At 39.3% G+C, this 22,253-nt stretch overlaps 1 protein-coding gene and 1 pseudogene across 1 annotated transcript in view; one reads left to right on the forward strand and one right to left on the reverse strand.

The window, feature by feature from the left end:
* Positions 1–5,644: 5,644 nt before the first annotated feature.
* Positions 5,645–22,253, reverse strand: part of CR1 (complement component 3b/4b receptor 1) — a 124,015-nt gene continuing 107,406 nt past the window's right edge. Inside the window, exons 37-39 of the mRNA NM_001193675.1 lie at positions 21,937–22,012; positions 14,396–14,500; positions 5,645–5,657 (exon numbers count right to left, since the gene is read on the reverse strand). Coding sequence (NP_001180604.1) covers positions 5,645–5,657; positions 14,396–14,500; positions 21,937–22,012 — 194 coding nt within the window. The remainder of the gene's footprint in view (positions 5,658–14,395; positions 14,501–21,936; positions 22,013–22,253) is intronic.
* Positions 7,271–8,105, forward strand: LOC134809946 (endogenous retrovirus group K member 5 Env polyprotein-like; annotated as a pseudogene).

The raw sequence follows: 22,253 nt of genomic DNA on the forward strand, positions 1-22,253 counted from the left end.
GCGGCTGGGGCCAATCGGCGGGCCGCGGAGCGGGGCCTCGGCGCGCAGGGGCAGCCCGTTGGCCTTCGAGGAGACAGGGCGTGTCCAGAGCCCTGGCAGGGGGTTATCGTGGGCTAGCACCCTTCAGGGTTAGTTTTATCCTGCGGCACTGCAGGCTGTCAGGACTGCCTGGGCCCTTACTTGGTATTTGGCATTAGTCAGGCATTATTGGGAACAATATTTGAATTTTTCTTGCTTGAATGCCTGCTACTAAATCGTCTCGGCGCCGTCTTGTTTTCACAGTCTCAAAGGTTTGGCTTCTGCACTCCCAGCCCCTAAGATAATTTGCCCTTTGCTCCCCTCCCTGGAGAGGACCCGTCAGAATCTAAATTATTAAGCAACACCAGGCCGTTAGCATATTGAGACTCTATGGGACCCTTGCCCTTGAGCAACTAAATGTTTTATTGAAGACGAAATATACATGCATGAACAATGTAAGGACAAGGGTGTCCTAAGTGCCAAATTCCTGGAAGCAATAAATGCAGGAGGATTGGGATGGGTAGAAATTGTTAGGCGAAGTGGATAAGGGGGAGAACTTTTCTGGTGAAACAATCTCAGGAACAATGTTGGAAAATTAAGAATGAGCAGGATTGATTGGTAGGGTTCTGAGTAAGCCAGTATGACTGGTAAAAGGAAAAAAAAAGGGGAACATGACTGGCATTAAAAGAGCAAGCAAAGTTGACATCTCTTCCCCTCAGATTGGCAAAGAATTAAAACTTCAGCCAATGTGAGTGAACGTGTTGCAGGGGGACCAGCACTCTGTTTGTAACATAACTTTTCAGAATGTTAAAAGTCTTAAAGTGGACATGACTTGTGTTAGGCTCTCAGTTCCCAGAGAAATCATCAGAGCTGTGATCAAAGATTCATAATTTTTGAAAAAAATGTAAACCCTAAGTGTCTAGCAAAAGTAATAAGGAATTTCTGGTAGTTACCTTTGTGTGATGGAATTCTATGCAGCAAGTATTGCAAAAGAATACCAAATATGAGAAACTATGATATCATTGTAAGTGGAAAAAGCAGAGTCCAAATTGGCATGTGCCTTTTGGCAGTCCTTTTATTAAAACAAAAGTGCTATATATATATATACATACACTAATTTGGAACACAACAAAATTAACAGTGGTTGATAAGATTATAGATATTTCACTTTCCTTGTGCTTTTCAGTTTTCTTTTTCTATGTTGACCGTATGTTACATTTAGAATAAGGTAAATAAAATGTATTTTAAAAATCAAACCTATGTATCAATTGTTGTTTTGTTCATAGAATTATGGGAGTAGAACTTGTATTACACAGGGTTTGTATGAGAGGATGGTGAGGAACTGGATGCTTAGTGTATAAACCTAAAATGGGTCTTATGGAATTATAGAGTTTAAATGTATTTAATATAGTTCTATAACTGAATGTACTGAAGACTTTCTGGGTTCACCAAACCACGGAATTTCCTCTTTCCAAAAATTTTCAAATTTTTGGCAAAGAATACAAGACATTGAGTCTGGTGGTATATCAAATAAACATCTTAGTATCTTCGATTATAAAATTCAGACACTCTATGACAGTAATTAACGGAGGTATAATTAAGGGGATAGTAAATAGGAAACTCAATGAGGGGAAATTATTATTCCTGTTAATGTATGGTGTGAAATAGCGATATGACAGACATGTTCTGTGGCTCAATGCCAGCACTTATTTGTGAAAGCAGATAGTCTATTTATTTTTCTCCACATCAATAGATATTAAAAATTCTCCATTTATTTTCAGGCTTGGAAGAAAGATACCTTTTTCTCATGAGAAAAATTATTATAAAGAATAGAAGAAAAAATATGGCTAGTGTTTGATTTCCTAGTTTCAGGTGTCAGATTAGATTCCAAGATCGGTATTTTATTGAAACTTTCTTTCAGTCAGTAAAATTTCTATCCCTGGGGTTAATCAAGCCATTCTTAATATACTCGAAGACTTTCACATTAAATTTATAAAACTAATTTTTATTTGAGTTAACTGAAGCTTCATTTGAATGGTTCTGAGCCTTGTTTCCTATTTTTTGGGATAAGTTCCATAAGTCAGGGTTAGAGTTTTCTTATAATATCTCCAGTGCCAAAATCTATAGTAGGTGTACAATGAATAGCTGGTAAATATTGGATGAAATAAATGGTTCTTGTGGTCAAGTGCATTTAACATGTCTCTGCCAGTTCTCCTCCAGCATGAATTTATTAAATGTCCAGAAATTTCTGAGAGATTTTGATTTAAATAATTTTAGACCCTAGGAAACAAATCGAGATCGGTCTGTAAAAGGGATGAGCTACAACTGTCTGCACAGCAAACTTTCCTAAATCACGTGTTGCAAGCTTACTTGTGAAGTGGAACTGTGGTCTATCCCTTAGCCTTGAGGTCATTTTAGTGACTGAGTTCAATGTCGACAATGAACTTCCTGAGGCCGTAACGGGTAGAACTTGAAGCCAAAGCTTTGAATGAAGTTGATTTAGGAGATTAATGTTTCCTCCAATTCCCCCTAAAGATTTTGTCAAACTGCCAAAGAGAAGAAAAGGAGAGAATGAGGATATGTGTGTTTGTGGACCCGGTTTAGAACTATGGGATCTCCTTTAAGGGGCTTATGAAGGGCAGTATGGGTGGAGGCTGGTGTGCAGGGATGTCATTAAACTGTGGCCAACTCTTTTAAAATTTGATGTTAGGGCTGGGCGTGGTGGCTCATGCCTGTAATCCCAGCACTTTGGGAGGCCGAGCTGGGCAGATCACGAGGTCAGGAGATCTAGACCGTCCTGGCCAACATGGTGAAACCCCATCTGTACTAAAATACAAAAAATTAGCTGGCCGTGGTGGCGCACACCTGTAGTCCCAGCTACTCAGGAGGCTGAGGCAGGCGAATTGCTTGAACCTGGGAGGCGGAGGTTGCAGTGAGTCAAGATTGCGCCACTGCACTCCAGCCTGGTGACAGAGCAAGACTTTATCTCAAAAAAAAAAAAAAAAAGAACCATGTTAGATGGTTCTTTGCTTCCTAATTAGTATACTGTATTTACATTATGCTTTTCAGGAGCAAGTGTAGCAGCATGAATGGGCCTCTATTTACACCTGCTAAGCACTTGCCAGCCAACTGACCTTTATGTTTAGCTGTGTCTGATTTTCTTTCCTGTTACCATCAAGAGTATGTCTGTGGCATTACCCATCAACACAGGGATTATGAAAACAATCAGGTACAGAACTATATTCCATAAGTAGATTTGCAAAATAAAGTATTTTATTCCTTTCTCATTATAATGGTAGAGACAGAAAATTTCATTTAAGCATCATAAACTTCATAGTACACACTTAAGTGTGCCAAAAAAGCAAACAAAACAAAGAATGTTAGGACTAGCAATAGCTTCACAGGGCAATTGGTGTCCAGCCCCTGCTTTTCAGATGAAAATGTAAGGTCACAGGTTAGCAGAATTGCTTAATAATACAAGTTAGGCAATATAGTATTTTACTCATAGTTAGTATATACAGTATTTCTCATTATAACTGATATAATAGGAAAAAAACCTTTCGGCTTTCTTGCAATTAAAAAGTGACAGGTGAGGTTGCAGTAAGCCTAGATAGCACCACTGCACTCCAGCCTGGGTAACAGAGCAAGACCCTGTCTCCAAAACAAATCAAAAGTCACAGGCATTGAAATATTTATTAATCACATTGCTCACTGACCTACTCCATTCTGGAAAAAAAAAAGAACACAGGATTTCTTTTTCTTGTAATGGGAAATTTTAATTCTAAAAAGGCCAATTCCCAATCACTTAGTTTCTAGTCCTCCTTCAAAAATTACTTCTTCAAAATCCCAAGAAATAAAAGAGATTTGCTAAAGATCCAACTAAGCAAAAGTCCTATCAAGTATCTTTACATATACTCACCACCTATTTGCCCTTCTTTCTTGGTGACCTAGCTGTATGTCCTTTGCCCATTTTTTTTGGGTGGAGAGAAGTTTGGTCTTTAATTTTTAAGTACTCTCTAAATAATAAAGCAATTAGCTTTTGTGATGTAAGTTGCATTTTTTTCTTGCAGTTTATCAGTTGATTTTTCTTAAGCTGGTTTTTTTTCCCTCTCTTCCATGATTTTAAATTGAAATTCAGGTTCATGTCTATCTCACTCCTTATATTGCTGTCAAAGTAAATGTGGCAAAATTCACCTTTAAAGCAACTATTAAACAGAATTACATAGAAATGAGCATTAATCATATATAAAGCTATTATTAAATATCCAGAAATATTCTGATGTTTTCTAGAGGTCATTAGCATGGCCCATAATATCATAACACATTTTTGTTCTCTAAAGATGTGGACTGGTTAAAGAACACAAGGTCACTTATTTTAAAAATATCAGAACACGTTTATTATTTTGATACATTTTTTAAAAGTTGTGTTTTAAAAAGTTAATTTAGTATATTCTGAATCCATACAAAAGCAAGCTAGTACTTTTATAATAACAATTATTCTTTCATTTCAATTTTTATTATGTTTTTTATATAGAACATAGCACAAAGTGCTTTTGAATTAACGTTTAGAAAATATCGAAAGCGGCCAGGCGCGGTGGCTCATGCCTGTAATCCCAGCACTTTGGGAGGCCGAGGCGGGTGGATCACGAGGTCAGGAGATCCAGACCATCCTGGCTAACATGGTGAAACCCCGTCTCTACTAAAAATACAAAAAAATTAGCCAGGCGTGTTGGCAGGTGCCTGTAGTCCCATCTACTGGTAGTCCCAACTACTCAGGAGGCTGAGGCAGGAAAATGGTGTCAACCCGGGAGGCGGAGCTTGCAGTGAGCCGAGATCACGCCACTGCACTCCAGCCTGGGAGACAGAGCCAGACTCCATCTCAAAAAAAAAAAAAAGAAAGAAAGAAAGAAAATATCGAAAGCTTATTTTCCAAATATTTCTCTTGAGTAGTCTTAACCACTCTTCCCATGATCATTTCATGCCTTTCTAGTAAATTAATTTTTCTCCCTAGAGAACGTAAAAACTGATATAGTATATATTTCACTCTAAACTGTTTAAAAGACTAGGGTTCTGCTCTATAAAATAAAAGGAAACAAACTAAGGGGGAAAAAGTACATATGTAAAAAAACACATATGTGAAAGAAGATAGGCAGAAAATGAATCAAAATATTAGGAGTGGTTATCAGTAGGTAGCATAATTATAAGTGACTTATTTTTCATAACTTTCTGCATTTTCCAAGCTCTTCTTACTGAGCCCATTCCATATTACAAATATTTTAAAAAAGAACAATGACCACCTTACAAACCAGAAATTCCAGGCAACACCTTATTCCTTTAAGTAATCCAAACTATTTTCTGTCTCCTAAATGCAGTCTTTTCCCCTGACTAGATATTGTGTGCGTTTAGCACGAGGCAGAAGGGTGGGGGTTTCACAGTGATGCACACAAAGAGGCAGGAGCTTTGCTAGGTACCGGGGAAGGGGCAGCATCTTCAAGCGCACATGTCTGCATCTCTGTGAAGTCACTTCAAAGACTTTATGAAGCTCAGATCTGATTCTGTTGAAATCAATTGGCTCCTTTCCCACCAAAATTGTATTCGAGATGTTCTTCAGCTGTATAGTACTTTGTCAAGGAAGGACCCTGAAATAACAGGATGTTTTCATTTAATTAACAGCATGGTAGACAACTGAACTACCCAGAATTTACAGGCTGATAAGCTTTGGATATTTTCTAAACTTTATTCCACAATAACAGGAGTTGCTTTAGGAGGACAAGTTAGAACATTTGGAGGGAAATGTTATAATTGTGATCAAACTGGTCATCTAAAAAAGAATTGCCCAGTCTCAAATAAAAAAGAGCCACCTGACTTATGTCCAAGATGTAAAAAAGGAAAACACTGGGCTAGTCAATGTCGTTCTAAATTTGATAGAAATGGGCAACCATTGTCGGGAAAATGAGCAAAGGGGCCAGCCTCAGGCCCCGCAACAAACTGGGGCATTCCCAGTTCAGCCCTTTGTTCCTCAGGGTTTTCAGGGACAACAACCCCCACTGTCCCAAGTGCCTCAGGCAATGAGCCAGTTACCACAGTACAACAATTGTCCCCCGCCACAAGCGGCAGTGCAGCTGTGGATTTATGTACTATAAAGGCAGTCTCTCTGCTTCCAGGGGAGCCCCCACAAAAAATCCCCACAGGGGTATATGGCCCACTGCCTGAGGGGACTGTAGGACTAATCTTAGGTAGATCAAGTCTAAGTCTGAAGGGAGTTCAAATTCATACTGGTGTGGTTGATTCAGACTATAATGGCGAAATTCAATTGGTTATTAGCTCTTCAATTCCTTGGAGTGCCAGTCCAGGAGACAGGATTGCGCAATTATTACTCCTGCCTTATATTAAGGTTGGAAATAGTGAGATAAAAAGAACAGGAGGATTTGGAAGCACTGATCCAACAGGAAAGGCTGCATATTGGGCAAGTCAGGTCTCAGAGAACAGACCTGTGTGTAAGGCCATTATTCAAGGAAAACAGTTTGAAGGGTTAGTAGACACTGGAGCAGATGTCTCTATCATTGCTTTAAATCAGTGGCCCAAAAATTGGCTTAAACTAAAGGCTGTTACAGGGCTTGTCAGCGTAGGCACAGCCTCAGAAGTGTATCAAAGTACTGTGATTTTACATTGTTTAGGGCCAGATAATTGAGACAGTACTTCCCATGTTAAAAAACATTTATTATCTTGTTTTGCTGTAATGGGAGTTCCAGAAAAAATCAAAACTGACAATGGACCAGGATACTGTAGTAAAGCTTTCCAAAAACTCTTACATCAGTGGAAAGTTTCACATACAACAGGAATTCCCTATAATTCCCAAAGACAGGCCATAGTTGAAAGAACTAATAGAACACTCAAAACTCAATTAGTTAAGCAAAAAGAAGGGGGAGACAGTAAGGAATGTACCACTCCTCAGACGCAACTTAATCTAGCACTCTATACTTTACATTTTTTAAACATTTATAGAAATCAGACTACTACTTCTGCAGAGCAACATTTTACTGGTAAAAAGAACAGCCCACATGAAGGAAAACTGATTTGGTGGAAAGATAATAAAAATAAGACATGGGGAATAGGGAAGGTGGTGACGTGGGGGAGAGGTTTTGCTTGTGTTTCACCAGGAGAAAATCAGCTTCCTGTTTGGATACCCACTAGACATTTGAAGCTCTATGATGAACCCACCGGAGATGCAAAGAAAAGCGCCTCCGCAGAGATGGAAACACCAGTCACATGGATGGATAATCCTATTGAAGTATATGTTAATGATAGTGTATGGGTACCTGGCCCCACAGATGATCATTGCCCTGCCAAACCTGAGGAAGAAGGGATGATGATAAATATTTCCACTGGGTATCATTATCCTCCTATCTGCCTAGGGAGATCACCAGGATGTTTAATGCTTGCAGTTCAAAACTGGTTGGTAGAAGTACCTACTGTCAGTCCCATGAGTAGATTCACTTATCACATGGTAAGCGGGATGTCACTCAGGCCACGGGTAAATTATTTACAAGACTTTTCTTATCAAAGATCATTAAAATTTAGACCTAAAGGGAAACCTTGCCCCAAGGAAATTCCCAAAGGATCAAAAAATACAGAAGTTTTAGTTTGGGAAGAATGTGTGGCCAATAGTGCGGTGATATTACAAAACAGTGAATTCGGAACTCTTATAGATTGGGCACCTCGAGGTCAATTCTACCACAATTGCACAGGACAAACTCAGTCGTGTCCCAGTGCACAAGTGAGTCCAGCTGTTGATAGCGACTTAACAGAAAGTTTAGACAAACATAAGCTAAAAAATTACAGTCTTTCTACCCTTGGGAATGGGGAGAAAAAGGAATCTCTACCCCAAGACCAAAAATAATAAGTCCTGTTTCTGGTCCTGAACATCCAGAATTATGAAGGCTTACTGTGGCCTCATACCGCATTAGAATTTGGTCTAGAAATCAAACTTTAGAAACAAGAGATCGTAAGCTATTTTATACTATCAACCTAAATTCCAGTTTAACAGTTCCTTTCCAAACCTGTGTAAAGCCCCCTTATATGCTAGTTGTAGGAAATATAGTTATTAAACCAGACTCTCAAACTATAAGCTGTGAAAATTGCAGATTTTTTACTTGCATTGATTCAACTGGTGAGGGCAAGAGAAGGTGTGTGGATCTCTGTGTCCATGGACCGACCGTGGGAGGCCTCGCCATCCGTCCATATTTTGACTGAAGTATTAAAAGCCATTTTAAATAGATCCAAAAGATTCATTTTTACTTTAATTACAGTGATTATGGGATTAATTGCAGTCACAGCTACGGCTGCTATGGCAGGAGTTGCATTGCACTCTTCTGTTCAGTCAGTAAACTTTGTTAATGATTGGCAAAAAAATTCTACAAGATTATGGAATTCACAATCTGGTATTGATCAAAAATTGGCAAACCAAATTAATGATCTTAGACAAATTGTCATTTGGATGGGAGACAGGCTCATGAGCCTAGAACATTGTTTCCAGTTACAGTGTGACTGGAATATGTCAGATTTTTGTATTACACCCCAAGTTTATAATGAGTCTGAGCATCACTGGGACATGGTTAGATGCCATCTACAGGGAAGAGAAGATAATCTCTCTTTAGACATTTCCAAATTAAAGGAACAAATTTTTGAAACATCAAAAGCCCATTTAAATTTGGTGCCAGGAACTGAGGCAATCGCAGGAGTTGCTGATGGCCTCGCAAATCTTAACCCTGTCACGTGGGTTAAGACCATCGGAAGTACTATGATTATAAATTTCATATTATTCCTTGTGTGCCTGTTTTGTCTGTTGTTAGTCTGCAGGTGTACCCAACAGCTCCGAAGAGACAGTTACCATCGAGAAACAGCCATGATGATGACAGCGGTTTTGTCGAAAAGGGGGAAATGTGGGGAAAAGAAAGATCAGATTGTTACTGTGTCTGTGTAGAAAGAAGTAGACATAGGAGACTCCATTTTGTTCTGTACTAAGAAAAATTCTTCGGCCTTGAAATGCTGTTGATCTGTTACCCTATCCCCAACCCTGTGCTTCCTGAAACATGTGCTGTGTCAACTCAGGGTTAAATGGATTAAGGGCTGTGCAGATGTGCCTTGTTAAACAAATGCTTGAAGGCAGCATGCTTGTTAAGAGTCATCACCACTCCCTAATCTCAAGTACCCAGGGACACAAAACACTGCAGAAGGCTGCAGGGACCTTTGCCTAGGAAATCCAGGTATTGTCCAAGGTTTTTCCCCATGTGATAGCCTGAGATATGGCCTCATGGGAAGGGAAAGACCTGACCTTCCCCCAGCCCGACACCCGTAAAGGGTCTGTGCTGAGGAAGATTAGTAAAAGAGGAAGGAACGCCTCCTTGCTGTTGAGACAAGAGGAAGGCATCTGTCTCCTGCTCATCCCTGGGCAATGGAATGTCTCCGTGTAAAACCCGATTGTATATTCCATCTACTGAGTTAGGGGAAAACCGCCTTAGGGCTGGAGGTGGGACATGCGGGCAGCAATACTGCTCTTTAAGGCATTGAGATGTTTATGTGTATACATATCTAAAGCACAGCACTTAATTCTTTACCTTGTTTATGATGCCAAGACCTTTGTTCACGTGTTTACCTGCTGAACTTCTCTCCACTATTATCCTATGACCCTGCCACATTCCCCTCTCCGAGAAACACCCAATAATGATCAATAAATACTAAGGGAACTCAGAGGCCAGTGGATCCTCCGTATGCTGAACGCCGGTCCCCTGGGCCCCCTTTTTTCTTTCTCTATACTTTGTCTCTGTGTCTCTTTCTTTTCCAAGTCTCTAGTTCCACCTAACGAGAAACACCCACAGGTGTGGAGGGCCAACCCACCCCTTCAGCATTCCATATAAATTACACGGTCATTAGAAGTGTTTATTGCCCTCTGTGATGGCTGCTATGTAGGACATAGAAAGTATGGCGAAAATGGAGACATTAGTAGAAAACAGAGAGATTAATGATTAACTTGACCTTTTCCTTTTTTAATTTTGTCCAAAGAAAAAGTGTTCTCAGAGTTGAGCTACTAAATAAAGAGTCTCCTTCCATTCTAGAAAACGTACAGGTCACCCATAACAGAAAAAATGTTTTTTTGATTCTGTTGTTCTACACCATGGTGGTAGCAGGGGACAGAAATAGGAACTGGTCATCTTGGAGGGGTCAGCTTCAGAAAGCATGTCCTCCTCTTCTACTTACAGTTAAGAATGAGCTGCAGTAGTGGATTTAGTACAAGGTATCCACGTGCTTCCCCAGCCGTACTGAAGCATCTCCTTTTAAGGCCGGGAATGGCGTCCTGCTACCAAGGGACAGACCTCTTGATGAGGCCCTCCAGCTCATCTGTTCCCCGGTTATTACTGCCACCAGATTCCTCATCTTCGTTCTCCTTCCATTTCACAGGACTTCCCAGCATCATCCGTTACCTGTATTCCTCCAAATACTCTCATGTCCAACACACAGCTATGTCTTTGGAGCCTGCCTCTTTACTCCGCCCCAGAACCTGGGTGCACAAGGTCTTAACGCTTGGCACAGATTCTAACTCACTTCTTGACTAGCATATTTTGCCACAGATGATTCACTTTATTCCTGTGGAACACTGTGGTCAAAATTCCAATCTTAAAAGGGAAAGTTGAAACAAAATTTTTAAGGACTTTATACCTACGGAAAAGTGATCAGTAGTCAGTGTACACAATTTGAGGTGTACTTTGATGTAAGAGTATTTCCAAAAAGTTGAGGATAAATGAAATTTTCATAAATTAATTTTGTCAGGCCTCTGAGCCCAAGCCAAGCCATCGCATCCCCTGTGACTTGCATGTATACACCCAGATGGCCTGAAGTAACTGAAGAATCACAAAAGAAGTGAAAATGCCCTGCCCCGCCTTTACTGATGACATTCCACCACAAAAGAAGTGTAAATGGCCGGTCCTTGCCTTAAGTGATGACATTACCTTGTGAAAGTCCTTTTCCTGCCTCATCCTGGCTCAAAAACCTCCCCCACTGAGCACCTTGCGACCTCCACTTCTGCCCGCCAGAGAACAAAGCCCCTTTGACTGTAATTTTCCTTTACCTGCCCAAATCTTATAAAACGGCCCCACCCCTATCTCCCTTCGCTGACTCTCTTTTCAGACTCAGCCCGCCTGCACCCAGGTGAAATAAACAGCCATGTTGCTCACACAAAGCCTGTTTGGTGATCTCTTCACAGGGACGTGCATGAAAAATTTCTCAATTGATTAACGTGCTCAGTTGATTACTGAACATTTCTCATTTGATTATACTCAGAGATTGGGGAGATCTTTTCTCTATTCATCAGAAGTTAATTTAGCATGGAAAAGAAAACACACATAAGCACAACCTATGGCACATTGTAAGTGGCTAAGAATGTTTGAAGAATAAATAAGCAACTACATGAATGCAATAGAGTTAACAGGCAAAAAACAACACAGGAAATGTCAATTACTATAGGTTATGTACTGTTATAATGATGGGAGAAATGTTTGTCATTTGGTAAAAAAAGCAGGATTCAATATTGTGCAATCAATATAATCTCAAGGCGTATATGCAAATGTATAATAATATGCAAAGAAGCTTAAGAATACTACTAGATAGAGATTATTGCAGGTAATTTTTATATTTTTTATATTTTCCCCTATTTCTTGTTTTTAACAATGATGAGATATTACTGTTAAAATAAATTAGTTTATTTTTTAAATGGCGTAGTCAGGAAATGTGAGTTTCAAAGAGAGACATCATTTTGGACTAGAGTTGTTTGGGAGAGCATCTTGGTTGATTGAATTCAGAGCTGGAGCTGGGTTCAGGGAATTTAGATAGAAAGAAAGGCGGAAAAGTGTTTTAGGCAGGTAATCTGACAGGAATGAGGCTAAATCAAATAATTTATCATTGTGGAGTATTTTTAAAATGAACTCTTGTAAAAATGGTTGTTGTTCTTCCAGTCTGCTGTTATTTTGTCTGTTTGTAAATGAGTGGCCACACAGCTGGCCCTGAATCAGTTCTGCCTGACTTTTCCCCCATAGCACTCTGATAGTAAAGGAAAATGAATGCCTCACGCAAGAACTTTGGAGACATAGTCTAAAGCATCCCTGAAAGCACAATATTTTCTGTCTTATTTTATCTTTTTTTTTTTTTTGAGACGGAGTCTTGCTCTGTCACCCAGGCTGGAGTGCAGTGGCGCGATCTCGGCTCACTGCAAGCTCCGCATCCCGGGCTCACGCCATTCTCCTGTTTCAGCCTCCCGAGTAGCTGGGACTACAGGCGCCCACCACCACGCCCGGCTAAATTTTTTTTTTGTGTGTGTATTTAGTAGAGAAGGGGTTTCACCGTGTTAGCCAGAATGGCCTCGATCTCCTGACTCATGATCCACTCGCCTCGGCCTCCCAAAGCGCTGGGATTACAGGCGTGAGCCACCACGCCAGGCCATCTTATTTTATCTTAAACTTCCTGCATTATTTATTTGTCTTTTGCTCCCTTATAAATGTGTTTGTGTTCATGTTGAAATAATACAATTTTTATTTGAACTATTGGAGTAACATTAGAAAAATATATTCTCTAGGAAACCATGCCATTTTCATCTTATGATTTTTATATCCCCTTGGTATATTAGCATTAGCCATGTATCCCCCAGTGTATACAAATGCCCATTTCAGAAGGATCAGGCCAGATAAACATTAAAGCTTCAAAAAGTAAAATATCAATTCTGAATTTTAAAAAAGCAATGCATATTTCATTTGTTTTCATAAACAGTAATGACAAGCTAGAAGCAAAGCAACTAGGAAGACAAGATAATAAACAGGGCATTGCAAATTCATTTCTATTATAGGAGAAAATAGGACATAATCTGTAATTTTTTGTTTAGAAAAGTTTGAATTGCTTCTACTTATATTTTGGTTAACTATAAAATACCTTTTCCACTTCCTTTACTTTTCCTGGGGCCCCTTCCACTGTCCTCTGTTGAATTTAGGATTTCTGATGTGTGTAGGTATAACATGCCAAGTTTAGATTAATGCACAGGTATATGAGAAAGAGGTAGGACATAAAGAAAGGAAATTTAGTAATGATTGTGGTGCTTTTGCTTCTGCTTTCTACAGGACTGGCCTAATTCTGTTCTAGGGCATATGGTGATCTTATTCCTGAAAATGTTCCAAACACCTATGGGTAGGACATTTTAGGATTCTTGGGCATAGCCAAAGTAAGCCAGAGCCAAATAAACTGCTCTGAATGTTAAAGAAAAATGGAGTTTTGAATTTGCAAGCAGCCCGAGAGTCTGAATGCCTGTATTTACTGCATACCCTGAGAATGCATTAAAGATCTGAACAAAAGAGAGGAGTATCCAATGAGAGAGAGAGGCCTGGGAAGAGGATGGAAAGCCCAGGTTAAAAGGGGAACTAGCCAGTGAGAAATTTCTCATAGTATGATATAGTTCAGGGGTTAGGAAAGTCTTCCACTAAAGGGCCAGATAGTAAATACTTTTGGCTTTTGGGGTCTCTGTTGCAACTACTCAGCTCTGCTGTTGTAGTATAAAAGGGAGCCAGAGACAGTAGACAAACGATTGGGTGTGGCTGTGCCCCAGTAAAACTTTATTTACAAAAACAAGTGGCCAACTGGATTTGGCTCACAGGTGGTAGTTTTCAGGTCCCTGGTGTACTAGTTACTTTTCAGTTCAGTGATTTCTAATATTGATATATACCACTTTTGATAATGGTATAATTTCCCTTTTCACCCCAAATCTTTAGCAATGTGTACTACACAACAGCTTGCAGTAAGCCTGCTTTGAATAGGTAGAATGAAAGGTTAGGTATTTAATAAGCCCAAGGGAATGAGGACCAAAAGAAGGAGCAGTCAAAGAGGCCAAATGAAGTAGAGAATTCAGTGGAAGTCAGAAATCAAGGGGGTTGGAGGCTGGGGAGGTAAAGCGAAAGTCTCCAGAGGACATTAAAGTGACTCTGTGCATTTAAGGGAAGCTGGAAGACTTGGAGGTACAAGCAGGCAGCAAATTCTTGGGTTCCACAAGAAAAAGAAAAGCATACTACTTCTCAAAGTTTCATAGCATAAATACAGGAAATTATAGGAATGCTTTGAAAAAGTAGTGACTGTGACTGCACTGACTTATAGAGTCATCACCCCAAATCAGTGGAAATGACAATAATAATCCAATAAAAAAAAAAGAAGTTTCCAACTCCTGAAGTACTCTCTAAATTCTTTGGTATCAATGACCTACCTAGTGCAATATCATATTCAAGTCCTGTTTCCATTTTTGATATTTGAGTTGTTGAAAACATTTTGAATTCAGTATGTATATAGGTACCTGCTATTTTCTTCATTTGTTTGCAGAGTTCGGGGATGAACGCTGCTGCCTCCTTGAGAATGTAAATGGATAGCCACTTCTTTAGGTTTTTCATGTGCATTATTGCTAATTGGCAGAGGAAAAAAATAGAAAAACTGTCTTAATCATTTAAGTATCTGTTTTGAAAGAAATTAGTAATTTGCATTTTGAAATTTAAGGTATTATTTGCCTTAAGTTCCTGATACCTTTGCAAGACGTCTGAAAGCAAAATCATAACCAAATCTCATCTTTTAATACTAAGCAAAAACTTAGATTAGAAAATAATACTAAAATCATCCTATATTTTCTGTCAGAATACTCTAAATTGTTTATAGGCAGATGTCCACGCCTTCACACATTTCACTATTTCTGACACAATTTTGATTAGTAAATAGGATTTACATCGAGATTTTGACACTTAAGCTGCACAACATGAATGACTTTGCACTGCAGTGTTACACGAGGCTTCCTTTTTCTACTATAGTGAAGATATATGTTCTGTTTTCTGTACAAGCAATATCCACAGTTAGGGGAGCAGCAGTAGCTGTCATGAAGGTATTTAAGAACTAACAGTAAAAAGAAATATTTACTCAATTTTTAATATCAGTAATAACAATCATGTGTAAATAATAGCTAACATTTTCTGACATGCATCATAAATGAGGCACTATGCTAAGTAAGGTAGGAACTATTATTATCTCCATTTCACAGGTAAGGAAAATGAAATTTACTGAGGATGAGTATCTTGCTCAGGGTCTCATAGAGAGTGAGTGACTGTGAACACAGGCCTTAGCGGTTGCAAAGCCCTCGCCCTCACTTGGTATGGTACACTGCCTCTTTGGGGGTTAATAAACACTTCATCTTTTATCAATGAAATGATAAAACAGTACCAGTACCAGGAGATTTTATGTATGAGTTGGTATTAGGGATTTTAGAATGGAAGCTTGAAGAGTTAACTCACTTCAACATGTACCACTGTTTCCTCATCACTCAGTTATTCTTTACCCTCTTATGGAAATTAGAATGACAGCATCATTTGAGAAAAAGAGGCAGACTGCTTCAGGGGGCAGAGTTTTCACAGGACAGGGAAGGCACACTTGAGATCCATGGATGAGGAAGAGTGGAGGGGTATATAGCCAGGTGGTATGACCTTCCAAGGAGTGGTGGTTAAGTGGTAAGATGAGTAGTGTTCTGAAGGTGGTCTTGGGTGATGAGTGGTACATGGGGTTTTGGAGAATATGATCTCGGTGAGTATATGTTGAATGAAGAGCTATTTGGTTAGTTACTGGTGGTTAATGTGAACATAGGAAAATTCAGGGAGTCTTCACAGAGGATGGCCTTAAGTATTTTATCATTCTAAGCATCACAACAATGGAAACTTTGAAATTTTGACTGTGGACAAGGCTGTTTTGTGTAGAAATGGGAGTGGGTACGAGGCAGTAACAAGAGGCAATAATGGGCTCTGAATGAAGAAGTCTAACCAGTATTATTCCTCACTGATGAGTGCATGACCTATCTTATGACCTATCTTATTTAACGTTATCACAAATTATTGTTGTAAATACACAGTGAAATATCAAAATGTGCAGGCAGCATATTTTTAACTAGTGAAATAACAAGGCAGTGAGATTAAATCACAGGAAGAACTTGCCAAGTCTGTGTGAAACACCAGGAAATCTCAATATGGAAAGATGCCCTTGAAGAAATACCTTAATTTTTTATAGCCTAATGACTCAGAATAAAGAGTAAAAAAAGGAGAGATTGCATACGGTTCTCTAGAAAGATACTGGTTCAATATACCAGAGTAGCTAAAACAAACTCAGTAAAATATAGGGAGAAAAAGAATATTGAAAGAAAAAAGGAAAATACTTTAGGTTTGTACTATGTACAATTCTGGATACTGAATTTCAGTAATATAGAGTCAGATTCAGAAATGGCAACTAACATTGTCAAAATACTAGCACAAAGAGTTCAAGATTTCCAGTTAAATAATCTGGACTAAAGGCCTAATTCCTAACAACTTCCTACTGGCTTTAAACAAGCCACTGAATTTCTTTGAACCTAGAGTGTTTTATGCTTTGGAATAACAATATGATTGGGCCTACCTACCTCACAGAGTTGCTTTGAGGACCAAAGAAGATAATAAATGGTAAATAAACCTATAAATAAACATGTTAACTCTTTTTGTAAATACATTAACCATTTCTACTCTTATTATTAATTTTGACTGCTGTACAAGTAGAGATTAAAAAATCATTAAATAAAAATTGTTTTGGGTGGATATAGGTGGTCCCTGCTCACAGGGGATCATAGTCCAGGGAGCAGGGATGGTGAGGAGTATAGTAGAGACCAAGAATGCAAGAGATAGTAGTAATACCGAGTGGAAAGGCCAAGGTGGAGGGCACAGAGGAAATGAGCAGAGTAATCAGGTATTCTTAATCAAGGAAAGGTGAGGATTGAGAAGGCACATGAAATCAAGTGTGATATCGTTTAAGCATATGTGCTTACCAAATGCAGTGTTGGTACAATGGACTGAATGTTTGTATCTTTCCAAATTTATATGTTGAAAATTTATAGGATCTAATTACTATAGGATCTCAAAGGTGAGACCTTTGAGAAGTAATTAGATCATGAGAGCAAAGCCCTTGTGAATGGGACTAGTGCCCTTAGAAAAGAGACCAGGAGAGCTCCTTCACTCCTTTTCTCTGATTTGAGGACACGGAGAAAAGATTGAAGTCTATTAACTAGAAAGCGAGCCCCACCAGACACTGAATTTGCAGTTGCCTTGACCTTGGACTCTCTACCCACTAGAACTATGAGAAATAAATGCTTGGTTTTTAGAAATGAAATAATGTTTTTTAGGGACACGGTCTTACCATATTGCCCAGGCTGGCCTTAAACTCATGGGCTCAAGCAGTACTCCTGCCTCAGCCTCCCAAATAGCTGGGACTATAGGCGGGTACCACTGCACCCAGCTTAAATGCTTATTGAATCCACCCAGTCTATGGAGTTTCTGTTATAACTGCCCAAGTATATATACCAACAGACTGAGACAGTTGGTATATTAGAACAAGGAGCAGCCTTGAAACCTGGAGTAAGTTTAGGACAAGTTAAAGACGCACTGTTCAACTTGGTAGAGAATTACGGCAGAAATTTCCCCTTGTGGTAACACTCTTAGTGGTGTGTAGCTCACTCATTCATTTGATAAATATTTATTGAGACTCTCTTTGTCCCAGGGACAGTTTAGATTTGTTGTGTATCCATTGGTGAAGATAGGACAAAAATCCCCGACTTCATGGAGGGTGAGAGAGAATAAACATGGAATGTAATTATTTAATTAATTATAATAAAAGAATAAGTCTATGAAAAAAATAAAGCAGGATAAGAGAGACTGGGAATGTGGGGGTGGGGTCATGTCATCTTTACTAGGATAGTTAAAGTAGACCTCCTTGAGGAGCATTTTAAAGAAGGTGAGATCATTTCTGTGTGTGTATTCCTTCTATTTCTCTATCACTTTAGTTTCTTTTCTTGTTTTATTTTATTTTATTTATTTATTTATTTTTTTCAGATGGAGTTTTGCCTTTGTTGCCCAGGCTGGAGTGCAGTGGCACAATCTCAACTCACCGCAACCTCCACCTCCTGGGTTCAAGCAATTCTCCTGCCTCAGCCTCCTGAGTAGCTGGGACTACAGGCATGTGCCACTACACCAGGCTAATTTTTGTATTTTTAGTAGAGACAGGGTTTTGCCATCTTGGCCAGGCTGATCTCCAACTCCTGACCTCAGGTGATCCACCCGCCTCAGCCTCCCAAAGTGCAGGGATTACAGGCCTGAGCCATCGCACCCAGCCTCATTTTAGTTTCTTAGTAAGTCTTCAGACTGCTTATGCAGCTTCTGAATTGTCTCCAGTGTTTGAGGTAAACGTCAGCCTGCACCTCTCTAGGCCTGGTGTGACTGTGGCTCTCCCATAGAGCAGGCCATCTTGTTCTACACTATTCTATATCTGTCAGTCTTTTTTAGCTCCAGGATAAATGGCTCTTCTGACTTGGTGACCACTACGATACTCTCCACTCAAAGTCTGTGTTTCCCACATGGCTTCCTTCTTCTTTGCCATGAGGCCCTTTATGCCCTTGTCTTTCTGTGAGGAAAGCTTGAGCTCCAGATAAGGAATAATCAGTCCTCCTCACATAGCCACGATGACTTAGCTTATTGGCCACACCCACTCAAGGAGGTATGACTGCATGATTAATCAGCCCAACTCCTTCTGAAAGAAGGGACCTCTGCCTTCTGATTATTTAAGTTTATTACTTCTTTTCCCCAATTTTAGCTATGTGTTATTTCTAACATGAAAATCAATGGTGTTTTGTTAGAGAAATGCACTCACTATGCTGAAACCACCTTTGCAAAGATTCTGAGAGTGAAAGAAATCTAACATGGCTGACTTCATCTTGCTTCTAGCCTCACAGGTGGGCTGGCTTTGCTCATTCCTGGGTGTAGGCCAAGCTAACCATGAAAGGAATTTAGTTTATAATTTAACTTTGGAGCAAGGATAATAACAGTCTCTTCCTAAAACTAGCTCCCTCCTTGCTCAGGACCTGAAACCTAATGAAAGGCCAAGAGATTAGGATTAGGAGAGGGACCTGAACTCTGCTAAAATATAGGCATAGGTTTTATAATCCATTACTGCTCAGAGATTTGTGACTTCCCTAATTGCTCCTATAGATAACATCACTACTGTAGAATATAAGATTGGTCTTCTGAGATGTTTTTCAGATTTTTGCATTTGGCAACTGACTGACTCTACCTGGACCTGTGACTCATGACTCAACTGGTCCTGTGGCCCCCAACCAGAGGTGGACACAGCACATGAGGAACATTTCCCACACCCCCATCCCCAACCAATCAGTAGTACCCATTCCCTAGCTCCCTTCCTACCAAATGATCTATAAAAACCCTAGCCCCTGTGTTCTTGGGGAGACTGAGTTGAGTGATAACTCCAGTTCTTCCACGCGACTGGCCTTGTATTAATTCATCTCTTTCTTTACTGCAATATACCATGATCTCAGGGAATTGGTTTTGTCTGTATGACAGGCAGGAAGAACACGTCAGGCAGTTATAATCCCAAGAAGTGAAACAGGTCAAAAGTAAAAGTTTAGAAAATGTTTAAAAACTTTCCTGGATTACACATATAGAATAGGTTTTAGTGTGGGTTACATAGATGTTTGGGAGGTTTACCTCCCTGACCTTTAAGTCTAACAAGGATCACGATCTTTCTTTCTGCCACATTTCTGGTAGCCACTGGTCAGAGAGAGAATGGTTGTGCCATGGACATTATACTTTAAAGAATATGAAAATAATAGGAGGCAGGTTTTACGAGATGGAAAACATGAAGAAATGGTATATGCTCTGAGGTTGCTTAGACTATACAAGACAATCATTTCTAAAGAAATAATTTTATGAAATGGTTATTGAGTCATGTTTATGTCTGAAGGTGATTAATATGAGGAAATGATCTTAAATTATGTAGGTGAAACAAATCAATAGTTAGGCTTGGGAGTCTGACCCTCTAGTTGATTAACAAGGAATGGACCATAAGTAATGAAGAATGACATAGTTAGAAGGGTGGAGATATTCAAATATCTTCAAGATATTAAAGTATCTTGAATACTTCCAAGAAGAAGGGATAATCATTTCCCCTGTGTGGTTTTAACTAGAGACTGATATAGATACAGAAAATTAGAAGCCCCAACTCCTTTAATTCAGACTTAGTAGTAATTTTTTTAAAAATTAACTCACTAATTATATGGTACTTAATGAGAAACTTTAAGAGGAAAAATGTATTGACACAAGAACTTTGTTAAAGTAAAGTGCCCAGCTACTTACCTTTTCTTTTTGTAACGGAAAAGAGCAAAGAATATATGTCAAGCCGTAAAATATAGAGAACATTAGTTAGGAAGGATGGATATTTAAATTTAAATATCTACTAATTCAGTATTTTTCCATGAAATTGAGTTCCTGTCTAGGTTCTTTACAGCAAGATCTACTATGACAAACTACTTTTTAAAAAGTATATTGGCATCTTTGTGAAATATCAAAACTTCAGTTTCTGTAAAGCTTGTTGTAGGAAACTGCACTTGTTTAGAATATTTGCTATAGAAAACCGTTCACTTAAAAGTTACAAATTCAGTTTTTCTATGGGTATAGAATTTGCTCATCAACCATATGACATTGATATTATTGATTCTGGCCTCATTGAGGTTGTTATAATTCAATCAACCAGTACAAAAGCTGTGTAGGTTCTCTTCCCTGTCAAAGACGTTTCTTTATTCAGATCTTAGTCTTTGCAAGTTTTTTTTCTTTCAAATTTAAAAAATTAATGATGGCTGGGCCCGGTGGCTCACACCTGTAATCCCAGCACTTTGGGAGGCTGAGGCAGGTGGATCACTTGAGGTCAGGAATTCAAGACCAGCCTGGCCAAGATGGCAAAACCCTTTCTGTACTAAAAATACAAAAAATAGCCTGGTGTAGTGGCATATGGCTGTAGTCCCAGCTACTCAGGAGGCTGAGGCATGAGAATCGCTTGAATCTGGGAGGCAGAGGTTGCAGTGAGCCAAGATCGTGCCACTGCACTCCAGCCTGGGTGACAGAGCAAGACTCTGTCTTAAAAAAAAAAAAAAAAAAAAAAGTTAATGGTGTTTACAAAATATTTGTTTATATATTAAAATACCCAATGGAAAGTTTCAATTCTTCCCCACTGGCAGCCTATGTGTGCCATATGATACGTGTGCCATAAGTGACCCAATCTAACTTCTAGTGCTATGATAGGATCTGGGCTTAGAGGTCAGTGTCTGCAATGTCTTAGCAAAACTAGGATATCAAACAGCCTCATGAACAACTATTTAAAAACCCCTTCTGCCTACTTTCTCTTTCTGTAAAACTCAATTCCTTCTTAAAATGCTGTGTGTGTGTGTGTGTGTGTGTGTGTGTGTGTGTGTGTGTGTGTTTTGAGATGTAGTCTCACTCTGTCACCCAGGCTGGAGTGCAATGGCACAGTCTTGGCTCACTACAACCTCTGCCTCCTGGGTTCAAGCAATTCTCATGCTTCAACCTCCCGAGTAGCTGGGATTACAGTTGTGTGTCCCACCTCGCCCAGCTAATTTTGTGTATGTTTAGTAGAGACAGGGTTTTACCATGTTGCCCAAGTTGGTCTCGAACCCCTGGCCTCTAGTGATCTGCCCACCTTGGCCTCCCAAAGTGCTGAAATTACAGGCATGAGTCACCATACCTGGCCAAATGGTCTTTTTTTTTTTGTTATTATTATTATTTTTTTAATTGTTCTTAGTATCCTATATACTTCCTTTAGTGTGAATACCTCTTTGTCTATACTGTGTGTCAAGGACTTTCTTTATAAGAATTACCACATCTGTTTATGTAGCAATGGGTTTGTTTGTCTTTTACTTTCTTTTGACTTCCAAGAGGGGGTAAGTACAGTTTACATTTCTTGGGATAATATGGCTATACTTACCCTTTTCTGTGCTTTAGAATTATCCAAGAGAGGAAAATGATGAGTAAAATAAAGAAGATCGTACCAGATGAAGTGCCTAGGCAGTAAAACCAGGTAATTAAATGCATGGAAAATATAACTTACAGGTTTTAAATTCTATCTTAGTATCCAGTCCCACTACAGATTGCCAATGCTTTTTTTTTTTTAAAGATGTAACTATACATTCTGCTTTACTCTGGGTTTCTATAGCATTAGTCTTACTCCCACAGGGTTATTATAGTTAAGGTGTGAGCTGAGCCGTTTTGTAACCTTTAGTCCAATGTCAGCTTTTCCAAAAG

This window comes from Pan troglodytes, chromosome 1 (genome assembly GCF_028858775.2).
Source record: "Pan troglodytes isolate AG18354 chromosome 1, NHGRI_mPanTro3-v2.0_pri, whole genome shotgun sequence".
Lineage (NCBI taxonomy): Eukaryota > Metazoa > Chordata > Mammalia > Primates > Hominidae > Pan > Pan troglodytes.